Below are 20,154 nucleotides of genomic sequence, written 5' to 3'. Positions count from 1 at the left end.
GTGTGTGAAGAGTGTGTTTCCTCTCGTGTTGCAGTGGCCCGGGAGCAACTAGAGGTGTCTCTGTTGGTGGTTTGGCTTAGACTGGGCGCTCGGTCAGTAGTTGCTATTTTTTTTTTGGTCTATTTTGGTGGGATCTGCTTCTGGTATTTTGTGAAGTTTAAGTCCGCTGTGATTCCACTGCGATGGATTCGTTCAGAAACCTAGCTAAATCTGCAGGATTTGACTATTTCACACAGGGGGATGATCATGACCAAGGTGAGAAGTCTGTGATGGACAAGGGGGAGCCACGAGCGGATGAATTGGAGCTCGGGATGAATGCAGAGGTGCGGCTTTTCCATTCTTTGAACCGGTTTGTTGCACTGTGCAACAAGAGGGGCAAGGCGCAATCCGTTGGCGACCTTTCAGATATTGATGCGAGGGCTGTGGTATTGTTGAGAACGAAACTGCTGGATTTTCTGAGGTGCAGACAGGCGGACAGTATCCTGCAGGCCACTGGCAACGACGACGATTCACTCAGAAGCGTGCTGAATCATTGGTGGATCACGCTCGTGAATTCACTCAGGGTTGACACATTTACGGCTCAGCGGGCGCCGTTCCCCATTGAGCTTGTGCGCGCTATCTTTGAGTCTCTGTATCGGATAATGAGCATGCTGATGATCCTCCCGCGGCATCCCTATAAAGAATTGAAGGTCTACGCGCAGAACTTGCTGACAACGGTAAGGTTTTGCACGCACCGGCTGATCTTCAACACGAAACGATATAGGGGGAAACTTTCCTCTGATGAGTTCGGCTACCTGCAAGCTTACGATTCGACTCTGCAAGACGTTCTGGGTCAACTCAACGCGTACTCGTTTATCTACCTCCCGGATCATATGGAATTCGATCTACAGCTGGTCACTTTGGTCGTTGGGAAGGGTAGGCGGTTTAGAGTGGACAACAGCGAAGGCGCGCTGTTTCCCTGGAAGAAAAGATGTATAGTGAGCACAAGAAGGCCTCATGCTTGCCGCTTTGCGGAACACCAGGACACGAAACTCTTCAAAGTGCTTCTGTCGTATCTGAAGAAGGACTCAATCTTCCTTCAATTCTATTTCCACTACTGGCACGTAATCCTCTCGTTCATCCACAGTGGAGCCGTGCACGTATCGTTCGACCGGCCCGCGCAATTGGCACTGGTCCCGGGGGCCAAGATCATCATGGAATACTGCATTACAGAGTCCCTGCAAGTGGACCTCCACAAGATCAGCAGCACAAAGAGCGGTTCATTATCCTCCAGCCGCGTGGACGCGACGATGCCCGAATCGGCGGCTCTGCGGTCGAAGTTTTCTCATACAGCTGCAGGGTCCACCTGTGGTCGAAACCTGCGCGTTGGTCTCATATGGCGGATGTTGCATCGTGTCCAGAGTGTGCTGCCGTGGGACTGTGCTGAGGACACCAATTTCTCGAGTTTGGTACTCGTGCACGACCGAGTGCAGCTGCGGACTCTGCGACGAACACCTGCGTACCATGCAGCGACCGCGCGGGCAGTCTTCGAGGATCTCTTCAGCGGCATGGTTCGGTGTTTCCCTCGCGGGATCGACTGGTCAGCGTGGTGCTCTGCACTCGTTGTACAGCTACGGACGCTTCGGTACGAGAACTGCGTGGTGGCACTGACGACATTGTTTAATAACTGGACGCATATTCCTGAGCGGCATGCGGTGCAGGTCGTGCGAGATGTCATGGAATTGTCTGGGATGATCGTGCACGGTTTCTCGGAGCTCGTCGTGGTACTGTATGTGAAACTCATTGTGTTCAAGTTCTCGACGGTGCAAGACCGGGAGTCGCTGCAGCTCGTACATCGCACGCTGCAGGGTCACCATGGTAGGATGCAGTTCCTGAAAAGTGTGTGTCCTGGTACTCGAGACAGTAGCGATGGATCCCCGCTCATCTTCCATGGGGGGAAGAAGTTTGTCCTCAGTAGCAAACCGGGGACGCGTACAGTATTCGGTGGTGTAGCCGCCGTGTCCCCCGGTCCTCTGGACCGTGGTCTTGCGACGCAGATCCCCGAGGAATCTGTGGCCTGTGCAGATGCACGCTGGGTGGAGGACACCGGTGTAATGTTCAAAGTGATGTTTGCTGGCGGTGCTTCCGGGAAGGCTTTTGTTCGACGGATTGAGCTCTACAACCGTTCATGGGGGGTTGTTTCCGGTGCTGAAGACCAGGGCCGCGCTCAAAGTGCCCTTTCTGAGAAGTACCTTCCCTCAGTGTCGCGGCCGCTGGACCTTTCACTGTTTACTGCGGGAGCTGACGATCGGGCCTTGGCAGTGCACGACGATGAAGATACTAGTATCACGCCCCGATCTGTAACGGAACTGGCGCAATTGCAGCGTCTTATGGAGGTGTACCATTTGACGATGGCCGAGTATTCGGACTACACGAACATGTTAAATAACGAGTATATAACTATAGAGTACATTGTGTGAGCGCAAGAGGCTAGTAGTCCAATCACCCGTTTCAATCCAGTGCTGCGGCTCTCTCCTTCGCTGCTTTGATCTGTTTCTCCGCATCGGCGATCCTGGCCTTAAGTTGCGCTGGGGTTTGCGCATCCGCTCTGTAAACCTGTTTGAGGTCTATCAATTCCTGCACAAGTGCAAACGTTCTAACGACGACAAATGTGAGGAAGAGGGTGATACCCGTGAGGTACATGTTCCGCTGCTGGAGGAACTTCCTGGAGTACACCTCTATCTTCTCTGCCGGGTTGATGATCCCGCCTGGCCCGCTTAGTTCTCTCGTGTCTATGTTGTAGACTTTGTTGATGGAGTCCAGGAAGAGGAGCAGGATAAACGCAATGACGCACTTTGCGGACAGCGTGACCGTATTGTACCGGAAGGGTTTGATCAGAACGTACGTGAGTGGTTTCCTGAACTTCGTAGGGATGGGCATGGCCAGCAGCGAGAACATGGAGATCTCTATGACGAGAATCACAAAGATAAGCGAGTAGTACAGCGACATATGGTGTGCGTGTGTTGTATTTGTAGTGTGGCCTGCTGTTCTGTAGCTGCAACAGTTGGCAACGTCCCCTCTTTGCATTCATTTTATATATACGTTTTTTTTAGTTAGAAACGAAGATGGAGGGGATGAACCAGTGCACTTTGTCGATCGATGTTCTTTGCTTGACAGCTCATGGAGAGTTCAGTGGTTTGTAGACTGTTTCAGAGAATGCGAGGAGGAACAGCTTGACATTACGCAAGCATCGTTGACAGAGAAGCGGGTACAGCGGAGTCTCTCACTGATTCAGTTGTTAAGATGACAAAGACTTATATGCTGGTCGTATATTCTAAGGTATATAAGAGTGAAGTAAACTAAACTTGGGGTGATGCAGTCTCTGTAAATCTGTACAGTCAAGCTAGCGTATCAGTTCATCCAACACGACAGCACCACGACAATACCACTCGCCGACCAACCGAATCACACACCTCGTATCCAACGCGACTTGCACCCTCAACGGCACCTCCGCACTCGGCATCCCCAATCTTGCTATCCCTACTAGCCCCAACCTCCTCACAGCACGCCCCACGACTACTTTCACCTGTTCCACTTTCGCACCTTTATCCCAACACTCGAAATCGTACCCGTTCACATCTGCAGCGGACCTCGCAAACGCGAGCATCCGTCGTTTGTGAAGCGCATGCACGAAGCATCGGAGACCGAGACGGTAAGACGTAGTGGCAGGAACGGAGTCCACGACTCCGTCCCCAACGATCAACTCACTGGCCACTTCCGCCCCGCCACGACCTGCCACAACTTCGCACACTGCACCCCTCGAACTCTCAACATCCCGCAGAATATAGACGTTACGTTACACAAAAGCTACACAGAATCAAACACCTCTCTTGGCCTCTGCCAAGTCGTGGTAGAACTGTTCCCTCTTAAATACTATTTTCTTGTGGTACCCCCACCACCACCACGACGCCATTGCGCCGCCGAGTGTGAACCCGGTGACGATATCGATGAGCACTCTCTTCCTCAGCGTCCCTGTAATCGGAGCAATAGCCATTGTTGGTGCAGCGGACCAACGACTGGAAACAGGAAGCAAGAACAGCCTTCGAGGCAACAGCGACTTCCTCTTCGTTTAAATAGAGAACTGCGAAAATCGACTGGCCAATCAGAGACGAGAATTGGGAAGAAGCAGTGAGTCCTTGCAACTGTTTGAAGAAGACGACGACGCTGTTGATGTTGATTGATGAAGGCATTGGGGGCGTTGTAGAGGGCCAAGGATGCTTCGTGGTGTGAGTGTGTGCGGTAGGAGGTTGTATTCTGGTGCTGGTGCTCGGGTGAAAGTGCGGACGCCGCTCGTTGAGCTGGACGGGGATGAGATGACTCGTGTGATCTGGGAGCAGATCAAGACACGGCTCGTGCTGCCCTTTGTGGATGTGCCCCTGGAGTACTACGATCTGGGGATCAAGGAGAGGGACCGTACTGGGGACAAAATCACGGGGGACGCTGCTCGTGCGATTCAGAAGTTCGGTGTTGGTGTCAAGTGCGCCACGATCACACCAGATGAACAGCGTGTTGCCGAGTTTGGGTTGAAACAGATGTGGAGGTCGCCCAATGGGACAATCAGGAATATCCTGGGCGGTACTGTGTTCAGAGAGCCAATTGTAATCCCAAGGATCCCTCGGTTGGTGCCCCGGTGGGAGAAACCAATTGTTATTGGGAGACACGCCTTTGGGGATCAGTACCGTGCCACAGATATCACGGTCCCACAAGAGGGTGGTACGTTGGAGCTTGTGTTCACGAACGGTGTCACGGGGGAACAGCACAAGCACGAGGTGTACAAGTTTGCGAACGGTGGTGGTGTCGGTCTTGCAATGTACAACACGGACGAGAGTATCCGTGGGTTTGCACACGCTAGTTTCAAACTGGCTCTGTCCAAGAAACTTGACTTGTTCCTGTCCACAAAGAACACCATCCTAAAACGGTACGACGGTCGCTTCAAAGATCTCTTCCAAGAGATCTTCGACGCGGAGTACAAACAACAGTTTGAGGAATCGGGTATCCAGTACCAACACCGTCTTATCGACGATATGGTCGCACAGATGATCAAGTCCAAGGGCGGGTTCATCATGGCCCTCAAAAACTACGACGGGGACGTACAGTCCGACATCGTCGCTCAGGGGTTCGGATCCCTGGGACTCATGACCTCAGTGCTAGTCACTCCAGATGGGAAGACTTTCGAGAGTGAGGCTGCCCACGGGACTGTCACAAGACATTACAGGAAGTACCAACGTGGTGAGGAGACTTCGACGAACCCGATCGCGTCCATCTTCGCTTGGACTAGAGGAATCGCAAAACGGGGGGAACTTGACGGCACACCAGACGTCGTCAGATTCGCAAACATCCTCGAGTCAGCAACGCTAAACACGGTCCAAGAGGATGGGAAGATGACTAAGGACTTAGCGGCAACTCTGGGGAAGACTGACCGCGCGTCGTACGTTAACACGAACGAGTTCCTACAAGCCGTCGAGGATAGACTCACCCAACAGATCAAATCTCTAAACTGATTTCATAGAATAGATAAAGCCTATATAGATAGACCCTTTCTTCTTTTTACGTACAGTGGATCACTGCTGCTTGCAAGTATCCGCCAGTTCCTTGTCCAGGTCCCCCAAGTTCGCGTCGTCGCCGTCGATCTCAAGCAGTTTCGCTATGTCGTCGTCATCAGGGCCACCGCCGCCACCGCTACCGATACCACCCCCCTGCGGGCGGGACACTGGGGAGTCCCCCAATTGCTCTAATTCGTCAAGAAGATCCGTCACGCGGTCACGGCAAAGCTCGTTCGTGTACCCAGGGCTGTCATACACGGCCACAAGCTCGTCCACAAGTGCGCGCTGCTTCTTGTACGTCTCTATCTTCTCCGCATGCTCGGGCTCCTCGCCGTGCTCATCAAACCACCGCACAAAATCAGCCTGCATCTCCCGCATCGGCTCGTACAAGACCTCCCGAGACGACATCTGATTCAAGATCCCCCAGATTGCACCGTCCATCCCGTCCTCCCCGAGCTCCGCGGGGCCGGACCCGTCCACCAACTGGCTAAGCAACTGCGACAGCACGTCGTCTGGGTTCCCCTCGCCCTGTGGTGGTTGTGGTGGTTGTGATTTTGGTTGTGATTGTGGAGCAGCATCCCCGCTCTTTTTCAATTTATCTAGCGTGTCCGCCACTATATCCTGGAACCCAGTGCCCACTGAATCTTTGCTGACAGACCCTTCCCCGCGCACAGCGCCGCCAGCAGATGCGGCCTTCAACGAATCCATGACAGTGTCGAAATCGCGTGTCGCCTGCTCTTGACCATCACCACCGGACATCAGGTTCGTGAACTCCTCCCGTAGACCCTCTATCGTCTTGGCGTCGCCACCAGTATCGCCGGCAGGTGCGTTTTCCTCGACCGCCAAGGGAGCCGCCGTGGCACTTGCAGATACTCCGTCTACAGAAACGGGGACCTCCTCCACTTGCTCCTCCTCGTCATCTAACAGTGCGTCCAGATCATCATACTCCCCATCAGACATCCTCCCCAGTTCTAAACACCAGTTCCTGCTCTATTGAATTCCGCCCTCCCATCGTATCGCCCTCTGACTTTACATCAAATTTATCTAGTATAATTATTATTTATAATATTGCAATATCACCAAGACGTTTGACGTTGGTAGTTTAGTCATAGCATATAACAACGCATCGCTCTCTCTCTCTCTCACCACAAATGAGCAGTCTGTGTTTACAACGTCTCCAGGAAGAACGTAAGAAATGGCGCAAGGACCATCCCTTCGGGTTCTTCGCTAAGCCAACGCGGAAACCAGACGGGACCATGGACCTGCAAAGATGGGAGGCAGGGATACCAGGGAAGCAGGGCACGCTCTGGGCGGACGGGCTGTACCCACTCACAATAGAGTACCCGGATGAGTACCCGTCCAAACCGCCCAAAGTGAAGCTGCCCGCGAACTTCTACCATCCGAACGTGTACCCGAGCGGCACCATCTGCCTCAGCATCCTTAACGAGGACCAGGACTGGAGACCTGCGATCACTTTGAAACAGATCTGCCTCGGCATACAGGACCTTTTGGACTCTCCGAACCCGAACTCACCGGCACAGGAGCCAGCGTGGAGGGCCTTCTCCAGAAATAAAGCAGAGTACGAGAAGAAAGTGGTGATACAGGCTAAGCAGTACACCAAGTGACACCGTGAAACTGGCTTTGCAGGGTCCCCTCCCAGGCGGGCCGCAATTGTACGTATATCTTTCCAACACTTCACACTCTCGTTATATACATTTACCTATATACTAAGAGGAAAAGCGGTCTCTCTGTCAATGGATGAATCATTTCGATGCGGCCTCGTTGACTTTGTACTCGATGAACCTTTGTAGCGTGTCCAAACACGCCGTGCACCGCTCCTTCAACTCCGGGGTTTTGTTCTTGTCCACCATCTTGAACACGGATCTCAAGTGCGGGACAACCGTGTTGGCCAGCCTCTCCGCATACTGACCCGCCGACAAATACCGCCGCGTCGTAGTCGTAACTTGAATCCGCGTATATCTCAAACAGAGCTTCGACCATGTCAATAAGAAGCTCAGGAGCGGGCTCGGATTGCCCACCACTAAGCGTCTCGAAAAAAAATCGCCGACGAACTTGTTGCACTGCTCGGACTGGCCCTGGTATGAGGCCACACACGTCAGCGCACCGCAGCATTTCCGCTGGAATCCGATATCTTTGGACTTGCCAAATTCCGCAATGACACTCTGCCCAAACGATGTGTTGTCCCACACTTGCAACTCTCGTAGCAGCGATATGTGACCTTGCACACCGCACAGCTTCAAGATCGCCCACACAACACTCATTTTCCCCAAGAGCACCGCCTCGGTGGCATCCACGGATGCACCGTTATGCACGAGCGACCACAGATCGCGCAGTTGTTGTAGATCGACGTCGCAGTTTATCGTGATGTAGAGCCACAGCAGGTTATTCCAAGCGATTAATGTCCTGTCCGGGAACTCCTCATATGAAACTCTCAGATGTGCGGGGACCTGCGTCATCAGCAATTGCATCAGGTGGTCATTGAAATCGATCTGAGACGAGGCAATGATCTCGATGACACCCGTCAGAATGTCAAGCGCAGTTTCAAGCGCCTGGTATTGCATCATGGCCAACTGCTTCTGCTTCGCAAAATCTTTCAGTTTCGAGGTGTCGAGTTCCGTAGTGTCCTTGTTCACAACGTTACTCAACGTTTGTTTCATGGAGTCTAGATCTATACGCAACGTTGCGGCTAAAATGTTCCCTATGATCTCGGAACATTTTGCACCCGTAAGCTCCTCTTCCGAAACGGCGTCCAAGAATTGAAGGCGGATACCTTGCAAGAGGATTATAGTCAATTCGTTGGACGACGCCAGGTCAGGCACAAGATCTCTGATCAACTGCCATATGGTCTCTGCCTCGACTATTTTATCGACGAATTCAAACGATTCAGAGCTGAAATCGTAGATGAAATCCAATATGCTATTTTGTAGGTAGGTCGGTAAGTCAGAAAACCCGTACTCGATGAATTTGGAGATGACGATCAAAAGCACATCCAGTTTCTCACCGTTCAACACTTCTTCTAAAATATCGTCAGATGCATTTGTTAGCGCAACCACCAACGAGATCAGGTTGTCCGCATACTCGAACAGCAACCTCCTCGATTGCTTCTCGACTTTATCCCTCCCCTCGATCATCGCATTCAGGGACTTCAGAGTCTGTTCTGCCCCATTCTGGATGTTGCTCCAGATATCTATCCTCCACAGATGGATGGCGACATCGTATCCTTCTTCGAGCACTAGATTCCTCAAAAGTCCAAGGGACTCGATGACTATATCAGTGTTACTATCGTTGATCAATGTGGTCGAAACTGTTTGCACTAATTTCTCCTTCAAAAGCAAAAACCTCATATGTGGATCCTCGCACAAAACACTGATAGAGCTCAGCGCCATGCTCCTGTCGTTAGGGACAGAACTTTGAAGATTCTTCAACAGCGGTTGAATTTTCGTGTTGATCAGGTTGGCATCCTTGCTTGAATCGTTACCGTCGCGCGTTTTTGCCAGCGGGTTCAATCTGCTTCTTGACGCTTTACTTCTCTTCCTTGACTTACCCATTTGTACGTGTGTCGTTATCGTTGGTGGAATTGCTATTCTTCAGCGATGAGATGAGCTCTCTTAAATGTAAAAATCTACAATTAAGACAAGAAAAAAATTTTTTTTCACTGTAAGAGAGGGATCTAAGAAGTCCAGTATAAGGACAAACGGGTAAGCTCATCTTGGCCCGTTCCATCTTAGAATGAATTACTTATATTGAGTAGTTTTTAAACTATACGTAGTTTTTATGACAATGATTCCGGTAGTAATAAGAGAAAATACATATACGTATATTAGTCTATGGTGATAGAGCCATAGCTCAAATCATTTTAACGGTACTTGTGGAAACCAATGTCGTTGGCCTTTTCTCTGAAGCATTGACGACAGATGTTCAAGTCGTACTTTCTGACCAAACCGATGTGGGATGAACAGACACGACATTGGCGGGAACCTTTACCGAATCTTCTTGGGTGGGAGAACCAAACGTTTTCGTGAGCCATATTGATCTGTGAAAAAAAACAGGAGTCGATATACTTTGTGTTGCAACACAAAGAATATTACAAATAAAATTAATGTTAGTAAACCATTTCGTGTTTGTTTATCAAGTAAGAACGAAAACGTGTCACGGAGGGCATATATCTCTTGAGATTCCACATTAAATACATTTTCACAGTCAAGCAAAAGGTACCCCTGTTCAATCGCGGCAACCACAGGTCAGTCGCACAGATTTTAGGGTCATTACGACCACCACACACAGGTGATAACGAGACCTGTAAACAAATCCAAATGAGAGAGAGTTACGCATATTTGCCGCCTGCCACCTCCATAAATCCACACATCTGCCTACCCTTCCACTTGATTTCATCAGGTTATCAACATACAATATATTAGGTTTGGTGTACTGTTATTGAATGCAATACTCCAAAACCAAGCTACCAATAGAGGCCCTACTGTATACTAATATCGAATATTTTGAACAATTTCACAATCTGTAAAACTGCGACAGAAATTGAGTTGCGACAATTGCACCTTCCGAATCGCGTAGACTTCCTATTTTGGAGATTTTTAAAGTGTATGTCGTACTTAAGTATAAGAAAAATCCAAAAAAAGTGGTTGTATGTGGTGTTTGGAGGTTACAGTGGATTAAGCAGTCACTCGTTTGTTCTGGTGAGACGTTTCGTGAGGTACCGCTAGTATTGCTGCGACGGGTGGACCCTGGAACCAATGTGGAGGTCATATCGATGCATCAGACTCTGTCTTGATCTTGTTGACATACAAGCCGTCGACGTAGTAGTTTTGTTTTACTTTGCTGTTGTATTCCTCCAGGATGTCTCCGAAACTGAGCATAGCATTTTTGAATGCATCTGTAACGGCCTCTTTCTTGACTTTTTGGTAGCAGTTCCCCTTGGACTGCATTATTGATTTACTCATCCCGCCCCGTTGGGTGTTTGTGCCGTCTTGCAGTGTGATCTTCACGGATGCCTCTGCAACCACCATATACTGGCAATTATCATCGCCGTCACCAGTGTCACCGGCGTCATCTGGAATTGTCGCTGTGTTAGCAGGTATTTTGACACACTGCGTCGCCTCTATATCGAGTATCTCCATTTCCCACCCGTCAAACCCGAAACACTCGTTGGCGAAATTCCTCAGGACATGCCCCGGTATCACTCTCGACAGGTTCACCTTCCCGTACCTGCTGTTGTGGTATATTTTATAAGTGTACTGTTCTATCTTCCCCTGTAGAACCCCCAGTTTCTGCACAGACCAGTCACTGACGGGCCGCGAGGACCAGTCCTCCACGGGAGACAAATCTTTGATGCTTATCGTCGATGAGCTGGCCGAATATGCGGTGCTCGCATACGATATATTACTCTGCATGATTTCAAACTTCCTTGGCGATGCGCCTCTCTATACAAGAGACGGAGACAGGGCGTGTGTAGCGGACAGTGATGTGTTACTAAAAGTATAAAACGTATATACCATGCCGCAGTGATAACACTGCAAAGTCCAACTGCCTTGAAGTCCGCCAAGAACCCACACAGCCAACCACCGCACGAGACGCTGCAACTGAACTTAGCTGTGGCTTCTGGTCGTCCCCGCACTATCAGCAACTTCAACAACTGTGTGTCACGTGTGGTGTTGGCACAACCGGCTGGGGCCGTTACGATCCTGGGAAGAGCGTAGCGGCACTGTCCCAGCGTATACAGTATACTCTACGGTTTATGTACAGGTCTGCTGCTACGAGGGGACTCGTAGGTGGAGGGTCTTACAATGGAAGAATCCTCTCACATTTGCAGAAACAAGAAATGCGAAACACGGTGTCGCTGGTTTGCAGACATCAATGCAAGAAGTGTGTGAGTTAACCATTCATTCCTCAACACCGACAACTCAACAGACACTACGTTCACGAGTGCATAGGCCTCCCCACTTCCCTCTGACCGGATCTCTCTGGTCCACCACCGCCGTTTAGGAGCACGACACCACTCATCAGAAAAGCCCAAAATATATAGAGGCAGAAAAATAGTTGCGCGTATAACTATTATTATTATTACTATTATTGTTATGAGTGCAGTCGCGCTTGGATTCAGCCGGTGTAAGAGGATCGGAACACGCACACAGCGGTCCAAACGCATCAATTGCTCCGCAGAGGCTGTGAAAATACCAGCCCATCATGGACTACATCCAGGGATTCATGCAGCAACCGAAACCGCAATCTGCAGATGAGACAATCCCGACTCTGTGCGACAGAGTGGACAACTCAACGCGCATCAGTGATAGACGGTCCGCTATTCTAGGGCTGAAGTCGTTCAGTCGACAGTACAGGGAATCCGTGATTGCATCCGGGTTGAAACCGCTGTTGAGCGTCTTGGAGAGAGACCACGAGGACGACAGTTCCGTGAAGGCCATCCTGGAGACGCTTCTGATCTTGTTTATTAGAGGGGAGAGCGACGATGATCTGACGAGGAATTGGATCTCCCAGCAATCGAGGTTGCAGAACGGGAAGTATCCGTCCCCGTTGGTGATGAAGCAGGAACAAGAGACCATTGACCAGTTCTCGATGTGGATTGCTGACGCAATCATTCAGTCCAAGGAACTGATCCATCTGATAATCAACTTCTTGGAGACCGAGGATTTCCACATTAGATTATACACGGTGCAACTGCTCGAGGCGCTGCTGGCAACAAGGCCTGCGAGGGCGAGGGGCACCATTGTAGAATTACCAACAAGTGTGTCCACAATGGTGGCATTGTTGGACGACGTGCACGAACCGATTAGAGACGAGGCCATTTTGCTGCTTATGGCATTGGTGAACGACTCCCCACACGTCCAAAAACTCGTTGCCTTCGAGAATATCTTTGAGAGATTGTTTATCATCATAGAAGAGGAGGGCGGCCTAAGGGGCTCGCTGGTCGTTAACGACTGTCTGTCCCTCATCAACAACATCCTGAAATATAACACATCAAATCAGTCGCTTTTTCTGGAGACTGGTAACTTGCCCAGGTTACGACGGGTGCTTGATGAACCTCTATCTGCCGAAGAGGATTTTTTCTGGAACGATCAAAGAATCAGCAATATAAGCACAGCATTTGATATCGTCTCCTTGAACGTCGAGCTAGGCAATTCACACACTAATAACCACCAGATAGTATTATTAGAGTCCGGTGTCTTAATGGTTGTTCTACGCCTGGCATTCTATTATAACATTCCAAAACGAGTTAGACCTGTGGCACTGCTGACCGCTGCGAACATGATCAGAGATAACGAGGCTGTTCAGAACGAATTCGGTAAAATTGACGTTCCATACTTCGACCCAACTGTTACAACTCCTATTGCCGAAAAGGATCAAATGTTGGTTCCTGTGATAGACCTACTGGTTAACTGGGCCCTTTATGCAAACTCGGTGCATACATTCAATACCAGAGCTGCAGCTACAGAACTGTTGAAATCATATCTAAGTGGTAACTTTGTTGTACAGTCCAAGTTTCTTACGTACCAGATTGAAAGATACAATGGTAGATTTGACCCCAAGAAGAACGAGGCAAATGGCTCCAGTACCAAAATCCTGAAAAGTAACCTTTTCGAAGTTCTACTCAGTTACGACCCGGATATCACATTAAACCCTTATAAAATTTACTTCACTACCGACATTCTAATGTATCTAATTCAACGGGAAAGCAGTGGGACTACAGATTTGAGGGAATTGCTCAATAAGATACAGACAGAACCAAGCATTGAGGATGACGAACCTTTAAACATCGTGGAAACCGTTTCAGAACTGTTGTTAACCACATTGACAGTAAAGGATATTCGTGTGCCCATTTCGTACATCTCCTTTGTTGTATTCTGGTTGTACGGCGATGTGAACGTGGTGAACAATTTTTTGTCAGGTAAATCAATAATTGATTCCCTGCTGTCCTTTTCTTATCAGATAGAAGATGAGGATATCACCATCAAGTGTCTTGTGACCATGTTGTTAGGTGTTGCATACGAATTCTCCTCAAAGAATTCGGTGTTCCCTAGAAAAGAATACTTTGATTTCATCGCAAAAAGGCTAGGTAAAGACAATTATCAGTCTCGTATCAAACAATTCAAGGAAAACTCTCTTTTCGCTCAAGCTAAGGAGGACTTTGACTTCTTTAACCCTACCCTAGACGATACAGGTTTGCCCAACTTGTACTTCAGTTCGTATTTTGTCCATTTGATCAATGAGAATATCTATAGAATCAGAACCGCATTGAATCACAGTCCCGATCAGGAACCTTATTTAAAGCTGTCATTTGAGGCATTTGAACAGTTGCAAGAAAAATGCTCCGTTCTTGAAAAGAATATTGAAGCACTACAGTCTGAGAGTGTCAGCTCTACTGAGGTCTTAACCTCTAAATTGAACAAATTATCGAAGGAGCATACAGAGGTTGTAGAAGAGTACGGTAAGTTAACCGAGGAGCATTCTGTGCTGCTTGATAAGTACAATGACATCGATGAACAACTGGAGGATATAACTGAAAAATTGGAACAAATGACTAAAGAAAAGGAGCGGCTGGACCTTCTTCAGAAAGAAATGGTAGTTAACCTCGAGACCAAGGATTCACACTTGGAAGAACTCGATGAGAGCACAAAAGCTTTGAATGATAAACTGAAACAGATGACTGTCATGAAGGAGAAAGCTGAAGAAGGGATTAATAAAATGAGTCGTGAACTATTTGCCTTGAACAGAAACAACCAGACCTTGGACGAAAAGATCAAACAACAGGCAAAAGATCAAGCGAAGGAAAATGAAAAGCGCCTCAAGGAAATCAAGACCTTGAATGATACCATTTCTTCTAAAAATAGTGAAAACTCTAAACTGAATAATAAAATCAAAGAACTTGAAACTCAAAAGAAATTTCTGGAGGATGAGAGAACCACTATCTTGAAGGAATTAGCCGAATGGAAATCCAAGTTCCAAAGTCATGATTCGCTGGTCCCTAAACTAACTGAAAAATTGAAGTCTTTGGCGAACAATTATAAAGACTTGGAAATTGAAAATACTAATATAAAGACACGTTTGAATGAAGAACAAAGCAAACACTTATCTGAGGTGTCTGATCTAAATGAAAAGATCGAGTCGCTGGAGAGAACTGAGATATCATTAACTGAGGAGAAAAAGGACCTTGAAACAAAATTATCTTCATTAGAGCATGAGATCAACTCGTTCAAGGGTGATCATGATACAAAAATTGAACAATTATGCACTGAGAAAGATGGTCTTGAGCAACAAATTGAACAATTGACCAACAGTTTAAAGAAGTCTGACGAAGAAAAGGAGAATGCTAGGCTTGCTGTAACCGATCTTACTACTAGGCTGGATGGTATGAAAAAAGAATATGAAGAACGTGAAGTTACTTTTGAAGAGCTCGAAAAGAATGCTCAAACGGAAGCTGCTCAGATATCTGAAAAATTGAAAAAGGCAGAGGAGGATGTTGCAGCGCTCGAAAACACAAAGGCCAAGCTTTTTTCTGAAATAAAATTACAGGAAAACGCAATCGAAAAGTCGAAAGAGACAATTACTGGGCATGAAGGGACCATAGAACAACTCAATGGTAGGATTGCTGATTATGAGGGGACTATAGAAGAGCTCAATGGCATTATTAAAAGTCACGAAGAGACTATCCAAGAGCTCAGCAGCTCCATTGATGATCGCGAAAAGAACATTCAAAAACTCAATACTTCCATAAACGAATTGAACAGTGAGATTGTAGAGCTAAAAGAAACTAACCAGGAGTTGGAAGAGTGCGTTTCTCGTCATGAGAAGACAGTAACTGAATTAAATGAAAAGATAGAAAAATCCGATCCAATAATCAGTTCCTATGAGGCTGAAATTAAAGATTTGAAACAAAAGATTTCTAGTTCAGAAGATAAGATAACCAGTCAGGAGTTAAAATACAAAGAACTACAAGAAAAGGTTACTCTATTAGAAAAAGAGATCGAAACTTTCAAAACAAAACGGGAAGATTTTGAGAAAACAATATTGCAAAGCAAGGAATTGGGAGTAAGCTTGAATGAGAAGAACAAAAGTTTGTCTGAGGAACTAGTATCAGTGCATAAACTTCAAGAGAAATGTCAAGCTGAACTGTCCAAAAAGAAATCAAAAGTTGAGGGTTTGCGTGGTTCGATCGAAAAGTTGTCCACTGAGAAAGAGAGCTCTGAAAAGAAAGTTGAACAGCTTTTGAAACAAATTGAAGAAAAGGATAGTAATATCATCTCCTTGACGGATGAGAAACAAGCTTTGAACAAAAACCTTTTGATCAGCAACCAGAAAATCCAAAAATTGAATAAAAACGTAGCGGACAGTACGTCTGAGCAAGTGCGGTTGCAAGAGGAGCTGTCGCAACTGAAGGAAACAATAAATGTCAACGAAAAGACGTATGAACAAAACACTGCCTTGTTAAAAACAGAAATCGAAAAGTTTCAGAAAGAAAGAACTGAAAAAGATGTGTTGGTTACCGAATTACGGGCGAAAGCTTCCAAATTGGAGAAACAAGTTTCCGAAACGGAACAAGAAAATGTTCAGAAAGTGCAGACATTAAATGAGCAAATAAAATCCCTGAAAGAAGAAAAGAACAAAGCTTGTAGCGAAGCAGGAAACCTACAGAGCAAATTTGAAACCAACAATGTTGAGTTCGAGTCACTGCGAAAAGAACATGACCTTGCTTGTGAAAGGTTGGAAAGCATAGCGAACGACTTGAAAATAGCGAGCGCTAAGGCAGATGCCTCGAACACTGAAAATGTTGCTGCTCAACAGAGGATAGACATTTTGAAGGCGGACCTTGGCGAACAAGATAAGAAAATAAGAGAAAATGAAGCGAATATTGAGACATTGATTAATGAGAAGGAAAAACTTTTGCTTGAGTTGAAGAGGGTGAAGGCGAATATGGAAAAATCCGGGAAAGAGCATAAGGAGGAGATGCAAAAGCTCAAAACTGACCTAAAAGTCAAGACTCAGGAATTTGAAAAGGAAAGGAAAATGTTAAACGAAGGTTCCTCAAGCATTACACAAAAATACTCTGACAAGGTGACTGAGCTAGAAGAGAAGCTAGAAAAATCTGATAATGATATTAAATCAAAGCTTGAAATAATTGAAGAGATGAAAACTGATTTTGATAAAAGGTTGGAGGCACAGCAGAAACTTGCGGACGACCAGGTCAAGGAAGTTGAGGAGCTAAAGCTGATTATATCTTCAAAATCTTCCAAGTTAGATGCAAAAGAAGCTGAATTGAAAAACACAAAGGATACGAATGAAAAATTGCTTTCTGAACTAAAACTGCAAATAAGTACATTGGAAAATAAGATTTCGGCCAAGGAAAAGGCGCTTGCAGAAACAGAATCAACGGGCAAAGAAAAAGAAAAGCAACTAAATTCCCAGTTAGAAGCCCTACAAGAGGAGGTCAAGTTGGCAGGAAAGAAAGCGAAGGATTCGGTAAGTGGTTTGGAAACTCAATTGAATCTGGTTAAGAAGGATGTTGAATCCAAAAACAACGAGAACTCAAAACTAGTTGCTGACAACAAAACTTTACAATTGGAAAATTCGAAACTTTTGGCTATCAAGGAGAAGATAATAGAAGAAAAAAACGGAATTGTAGACGACTTGGCCGAGGCCAGAACTGTCGCCGACAAGTTGAAAGATGAATGTGCCGCGACTTCCAAGGAACTTCAACTCATCAAATCATCTGAAGAAGAGACTAAGACTGAGATTTCAGCGATGGAAAAATCCAAGAACCAACTGGAACTTTTATTGGAATCTTTTAAGGCCAAAGTATCGGGGTTGGAAAAAGATCTGAGTCAAAAAGATTCCATATTAGAAGAAACAAGACTTGCACTGGAAAAGTACACCAGTGAGAATGAGTCTAAACAAAAGGATCTGGAAGCACATGTCAAGCAGTTGGAAAGTGAAAAGGATAGGCTAGCCTCTGAAATCGAAGAGGAACGGAAGCTGGCTACTGAAAAGTCTAACCAGAAAATAATCGAACTTGAAAGCCAATTATCCACACTGAAGTTGCAATATGAAAAGGACGTCAACGAAGTGCAAACAAAACTTGAGACCAAAATAAGCCAGTTGAGCGATGAATTGGATTCTATAACGAAGGAGAAGATGGAAGTTCAAAACAAACTTCATTCCCTGACCGAAGAAAATGAATCCATAAAAGAGGCGTCTACTACAGCCAATAATAAAGAGATTGAAAAGCTTCATGAGGAAATAAAGTTTTCCGAGAAAAAAGCTGCAGAAAGCAGAAAGGTGTTGCAAGACGAATACGACGCTAAAGTCAAGAAACTAGCTGATGAAATAAAAGCTTTAGGGAAAGAGAGGCGAGAACGAGAAGGGGAACTAACTACCAAATTAAAAACATCTGAAGATAAGTTGAACTCAGTACAAGACGAACTCTCGGCGAGAATTGAGGCCTTACAAGCGGAAAAATCTGATCTTGCCGCAAAACAAGAAAAAGATTCAAAGGCAGCGGATGATAAGCAGGCTGCATCTGAAAGCATTTTGAAAGAAGAGATCGAGAAGTTAAAGAAGGAAAACCGCGCCTTGCTTGAAAAATCGAAATTGGAGTCAGAAAATGTTGCGAAACAAGCTTGTGCTGAGGTCGAGCAACTGAAGAAGAAGAATGAGGAGTTGACTTCTAAGCTCAATGACCGGACTGAAATTGATGAGCTGATGTTATTGGTCACCGATCTTGACGAAACAAACACCAAGTATCGTGAAAAGCTGGAAGAACTTGGCGTTGAATTATCGTCAGCTGAAGAAGACGAGGATGACGACGAAGTTGATGAAGATGACGAGGCTGAAGATTAGAAGATTTAAGTAAAGTATAATAGTGTTATGTAAGAAAACATTCAAGCATTTCCATTTCGCGACCGTGCTCTCAACAGGAACGATTCCTGATCTAATATGATTTACATCGGGAAAGTGAGTCATTCCATGGTTAGAAGAAGCAGTATTGTGAGTGTCACTTCGAGGTTCACTACAAATGGGTAATTATAGGGTATGATGCCGGCGTGATACTAGTTTTCGAGCAGTGCACTACGTTCACGCGTTTTTTCCTTCATTATCTTGCATTACGATAAAAATAGTTATTGAGGTAGCGGGTACTGGATGAAGGCGTTTGGGCGCAGCAAAGTTCAGCAATACACAGAGGCTGAAGGATGACAGGAAAATCTTACATTGAGGCAGATGCTGACTTATCCTATCGAAAAGTTTCTGGAAAGGAGGTGGCACATTTAGTCCTCGAAGATAACGAAGACTTTGTGTTCATCAGATCGAAGAAGTACCATAAAGGAAACGGGTTGGGTGCCATAATCTCTTGGCCCGAAATTACCCATCCTAATACAGTGACCCAGACGGTTATTCTTGTCCATGGGCACCTATCGCATAAGAATGCCATTTACCAGCCAGATATGGCGGCCAAATTGTCTTCGTTAGGGTATTGTGTCATCCGGTTCGACTTCAGAAACCAAGGCGATTCAGAGGACAACAGGGACGCCCTTTTGGGACGTACATTACCGCAGGATTTTCAAGACCTCGATACGATTGTGCGAAGTCTGTCTGCAAAGAGGGTCTACCGCGGATTGGAATTGTCTCTAGCGGCGGTCATTGCACACTCAAGAGGTGTACTCGTAATGTTCCATTACTTTAATGAACACAATCGTCAACGCGTACCGCTTTTAGTCAACTGTTGTGGGCGGTTTGGCAGTGCCAAGATACTAGAGAGGTACGATCGGGTTTTCCCCTCTTGGCGCGGCGACCACGGTTTCACCGCCAAGACGTTCCGGTTTGGTCAATATACCGATTACTGGGTCAGCGAGGCAGAAATTATGAGTACCGCACAGGTTGACACGAGACAGTTTACGCGGCTCGACCATGGCACCAAAGTCCTTCTGATCTACTGTCAATGCGACGCAGTGATCCCAGAATCGGATGGGATACAATATAGAAACATGTTCCGTCTCGCACACTACGACACAAATTTCTGCGAGATACCCTTTGCGGACCACAACTTCTACGGACTACCAGGCGACAAGAACAGTTACGGTCTCCCACTTAAACGCAACAAGGTGAACTATGCCAGCCTGGTCCTAGAAACTCTTCTGCCGCATCTACCCCCGCAAATGAAACCAGAAAAAAGGACACCACCATTATAAACAATGACTCACTCGGTACCAATGGCAACAAGATCCCCAATTCAGCAGCAACAACTGCCTTCTGAGGACATATCACTCGTCAAGAGTCGCTAATACGGCAGTTAATACTTGCAAAACCGGGTAACAGCGCTTATTTGGAATTTTAACAACAGGGAAAATAAGTTGAAAATAACCAAACCTACAATAAACAAACAGGTTATTAGGCTGTTCGATGGGGGGGAAGGGTGCTGCAGGGCCCGGTTGTTTACGTTTTTGCTCATTCTAGCTTCAATTAGTGAACTGATAGAGGTTCCGGAATACCTTCTTTTCTCTCGCTGTTGCTATTGCCATAGCTTGTTGTT

At 46.7% G+C, this 20,154-nt stretch overlaps 11 protein-coding genes across 11 annotated transcripts; 5 read left to right on the top strand and 6 right to left on the bottom strand.

Annotated features, from left to right (window-relative positions):
- Positions 1-182: 182 nt before the first annotated feature.
- On the top strand, positions 183-2,459 carry AHK1 (Ahk1p; the record flags this gene model as incomplete). The annotated part of the gene is made up of 1 exon (XM_022607883.1): positions 183-2,459. One exon carries the CDS (start codon positions 183-185, stop codon positions 2,457-2,459), a length of 2,277 nt encoding a protein of 758 aa, XP_022464435.1.
- Positions 2,460-2,490: 31 nt separating this feature from the next.
- YET3 (Yet3p) lies at positions 2,491-2,988 on the bottom strand (the record flags this gene model as incomplete). The annotated part of the gene is made up of 1 exon (XM_022607882.1): positions 2,491-2,988. One exon carries the CDS (start codon positions 2,986-2,988, stop codon positions 2,491-2,493), a length of 498 nt encoding a protein of 165 aa, XP_022464434.1.
- An 868-nt stretch (positions 2,989-3,856) lies between these two features.
- On the bottom strand, positions 3,857-4,033 carry COX9 (cytochrome c oxidase subunit VIIa; the record flags this gene model as incomplete). The annotated part of the gene is made up of 1 exon (XM_022607881.1): positions 3,857-4,033. The coding sequence occupies one exon, from the start codon at positions 4,031-4,033 to the stop codon at positions 3,857-3,859; it is 177 nt and encodes a 58-aa protein (XP_022464433.1).
- Positions 4,034-4,253: 220 nt separating this feature from the next.
- IDP1 (isocitrate dehydrogenase (NADP(+)) IDP1) lies at positions 4,254-5,540 on the top strand (the record flags this gene model as incomplete). Its single annotated transcript, XM_022607880.1, has 1 exon — positions 4,254-5,540. The coding sequence occupies one exon, from the start codon at positions 4,254-4,256 to the stop codon at positions 5,538-5,540; it is 1,287 nt and encodes a 428-aa protein (XP_022464432.1).
- Positions 5,541-5,600: 60 nt separating this feature from the next.
- PEX19 (Pex19p) lies at positions 5,601-6,542 on the bottom strand (the record flags this gene model as incomplete). The annotated part of the gene is made up of 1 exon (XM_022607879.1): positions 5,601-6,542. One exon carries the CDS (start codon positions 6,540-6,542, stop codon positions 5,601-5,603), a length of 942 nt encoding a protein of 313 aa, XP_022464431.1.
- Positions 6,543-6,733: 191 nt separating this feature from the next.
- UBC9 (E2 SUMO-conjugating protein UBC9) lies at positions 6,734-7,207 on the top strand (the record flags this gene model as incomplete). The annotated part of the gene is made up of 1 exon (XM_022607878.1): positions 6,734-7,207. One exon carries the CDS (start codon positions 6,734-6,736, stop codon positions 7,205-7,207), a length of 474 nt encoding a protein of 157 aa, XP_022464430.1.
- Positions 7,208-7,345: 138 nt separating this feature from the next.
- SYO1 (Syo1p) lies at positions 7,346-9,151 on the bottom strand (the record flags this gene model as incomplete). Its single annotated transcript, XM_022607877.1, has 1 exon — positions 7,346-9,151. The coding sequence occupies one exon, from the start codon at positions 9,149-9,151 to the stop codon at positions 7,346-7,348; it is 1,806 nt and encodes a 601-aa protein (XP_022464429.1).
- A 308-nt stretch (positions 9,152-9,459) lies between these two features.
- On the bottom strand, positions 9,460-9,630 carry KNAG0D04360 (40S ribosomal protein uS14; the record flags this gene model as incomplete). Its single annotated transcript, XM_022607876.1, has 1 exon — positions 9,460-9,630. One exon carries the CDS (start codon positions 9,628-9,630, stop codon positions 9,460-9,462), a length of 171 nt encoding a protein of 56 aa, XP_022464428.1.
- A 733-nt stretch (positions 9,631-10,363) lies between these two features.
- RAD59 (Rad59p) lies at positions 10,364-11,011 on the bottom strand (the record flags this gene model as incomplete). Its single annotated transcript, XM_022607875.1, has 1 exon — positions 10,364-11,011. The coding sequence occupies one exon, from the start codon at positions 11,009-11,011 to the stop codon at positions 10,364-10,366; it is 648 nt and encodes a 215-aa protein (XP_022464427.1).
- Positions 11,012-11,804: 793 nt separating this feature from the next.
- On the top strand, positions 11,805-18,467 carry USO1 (Uso1p; the record flags this gene model as incomplete). Its single annotated transcript, XM_022607873.1, has 1 exon — positions 11,805-18,467. One exon carries the CDS (start codon positions 11,805-11,807, stop codon positions 18,465-18,467), a length of 6,663 nt encoding a protein of 2,220 aa, XP_022464426.1.
- Positions 18,468-18,817: 350 nt separating this feature from the next.
- KNAG0D04330 (uncharacterized protein) lies at positions 18,818-19,813 on the top strand (the record flags this gene model as incomplete). Its single annotated transcript, XM_022607872.1, has 1 exon — positions 18,818-19,813. One exon carries the CDS (start codon positions 18,818-18,820, stop codon positions 19,811-19,813), a length of 996 nt encoding a protein of 331 aa, XP_022464425.1.
- Between the last annotated feature and the right edge of the window lie 341 nt (positions 19,814-20,154).

The sequence above is a fragment of the Huiozyma naganishii genome, chromosome 4, assembly GCF_000348985.1.
Source record: "Huiozyma naganishii CBS 8797 chromosome 4, complete genome".
Classification (NCBI taxonomy): domain Eukaryota; kingdom Fungi; phylum Ascomycota; class Saccharomycetes; order Saccharomycetales; family Saccharomycetaceae; genus Huiozyma; species Huiozyma naganishii.
This window is presented reverse-complemented; position numbering and strand designations above follow the sequence as displayed.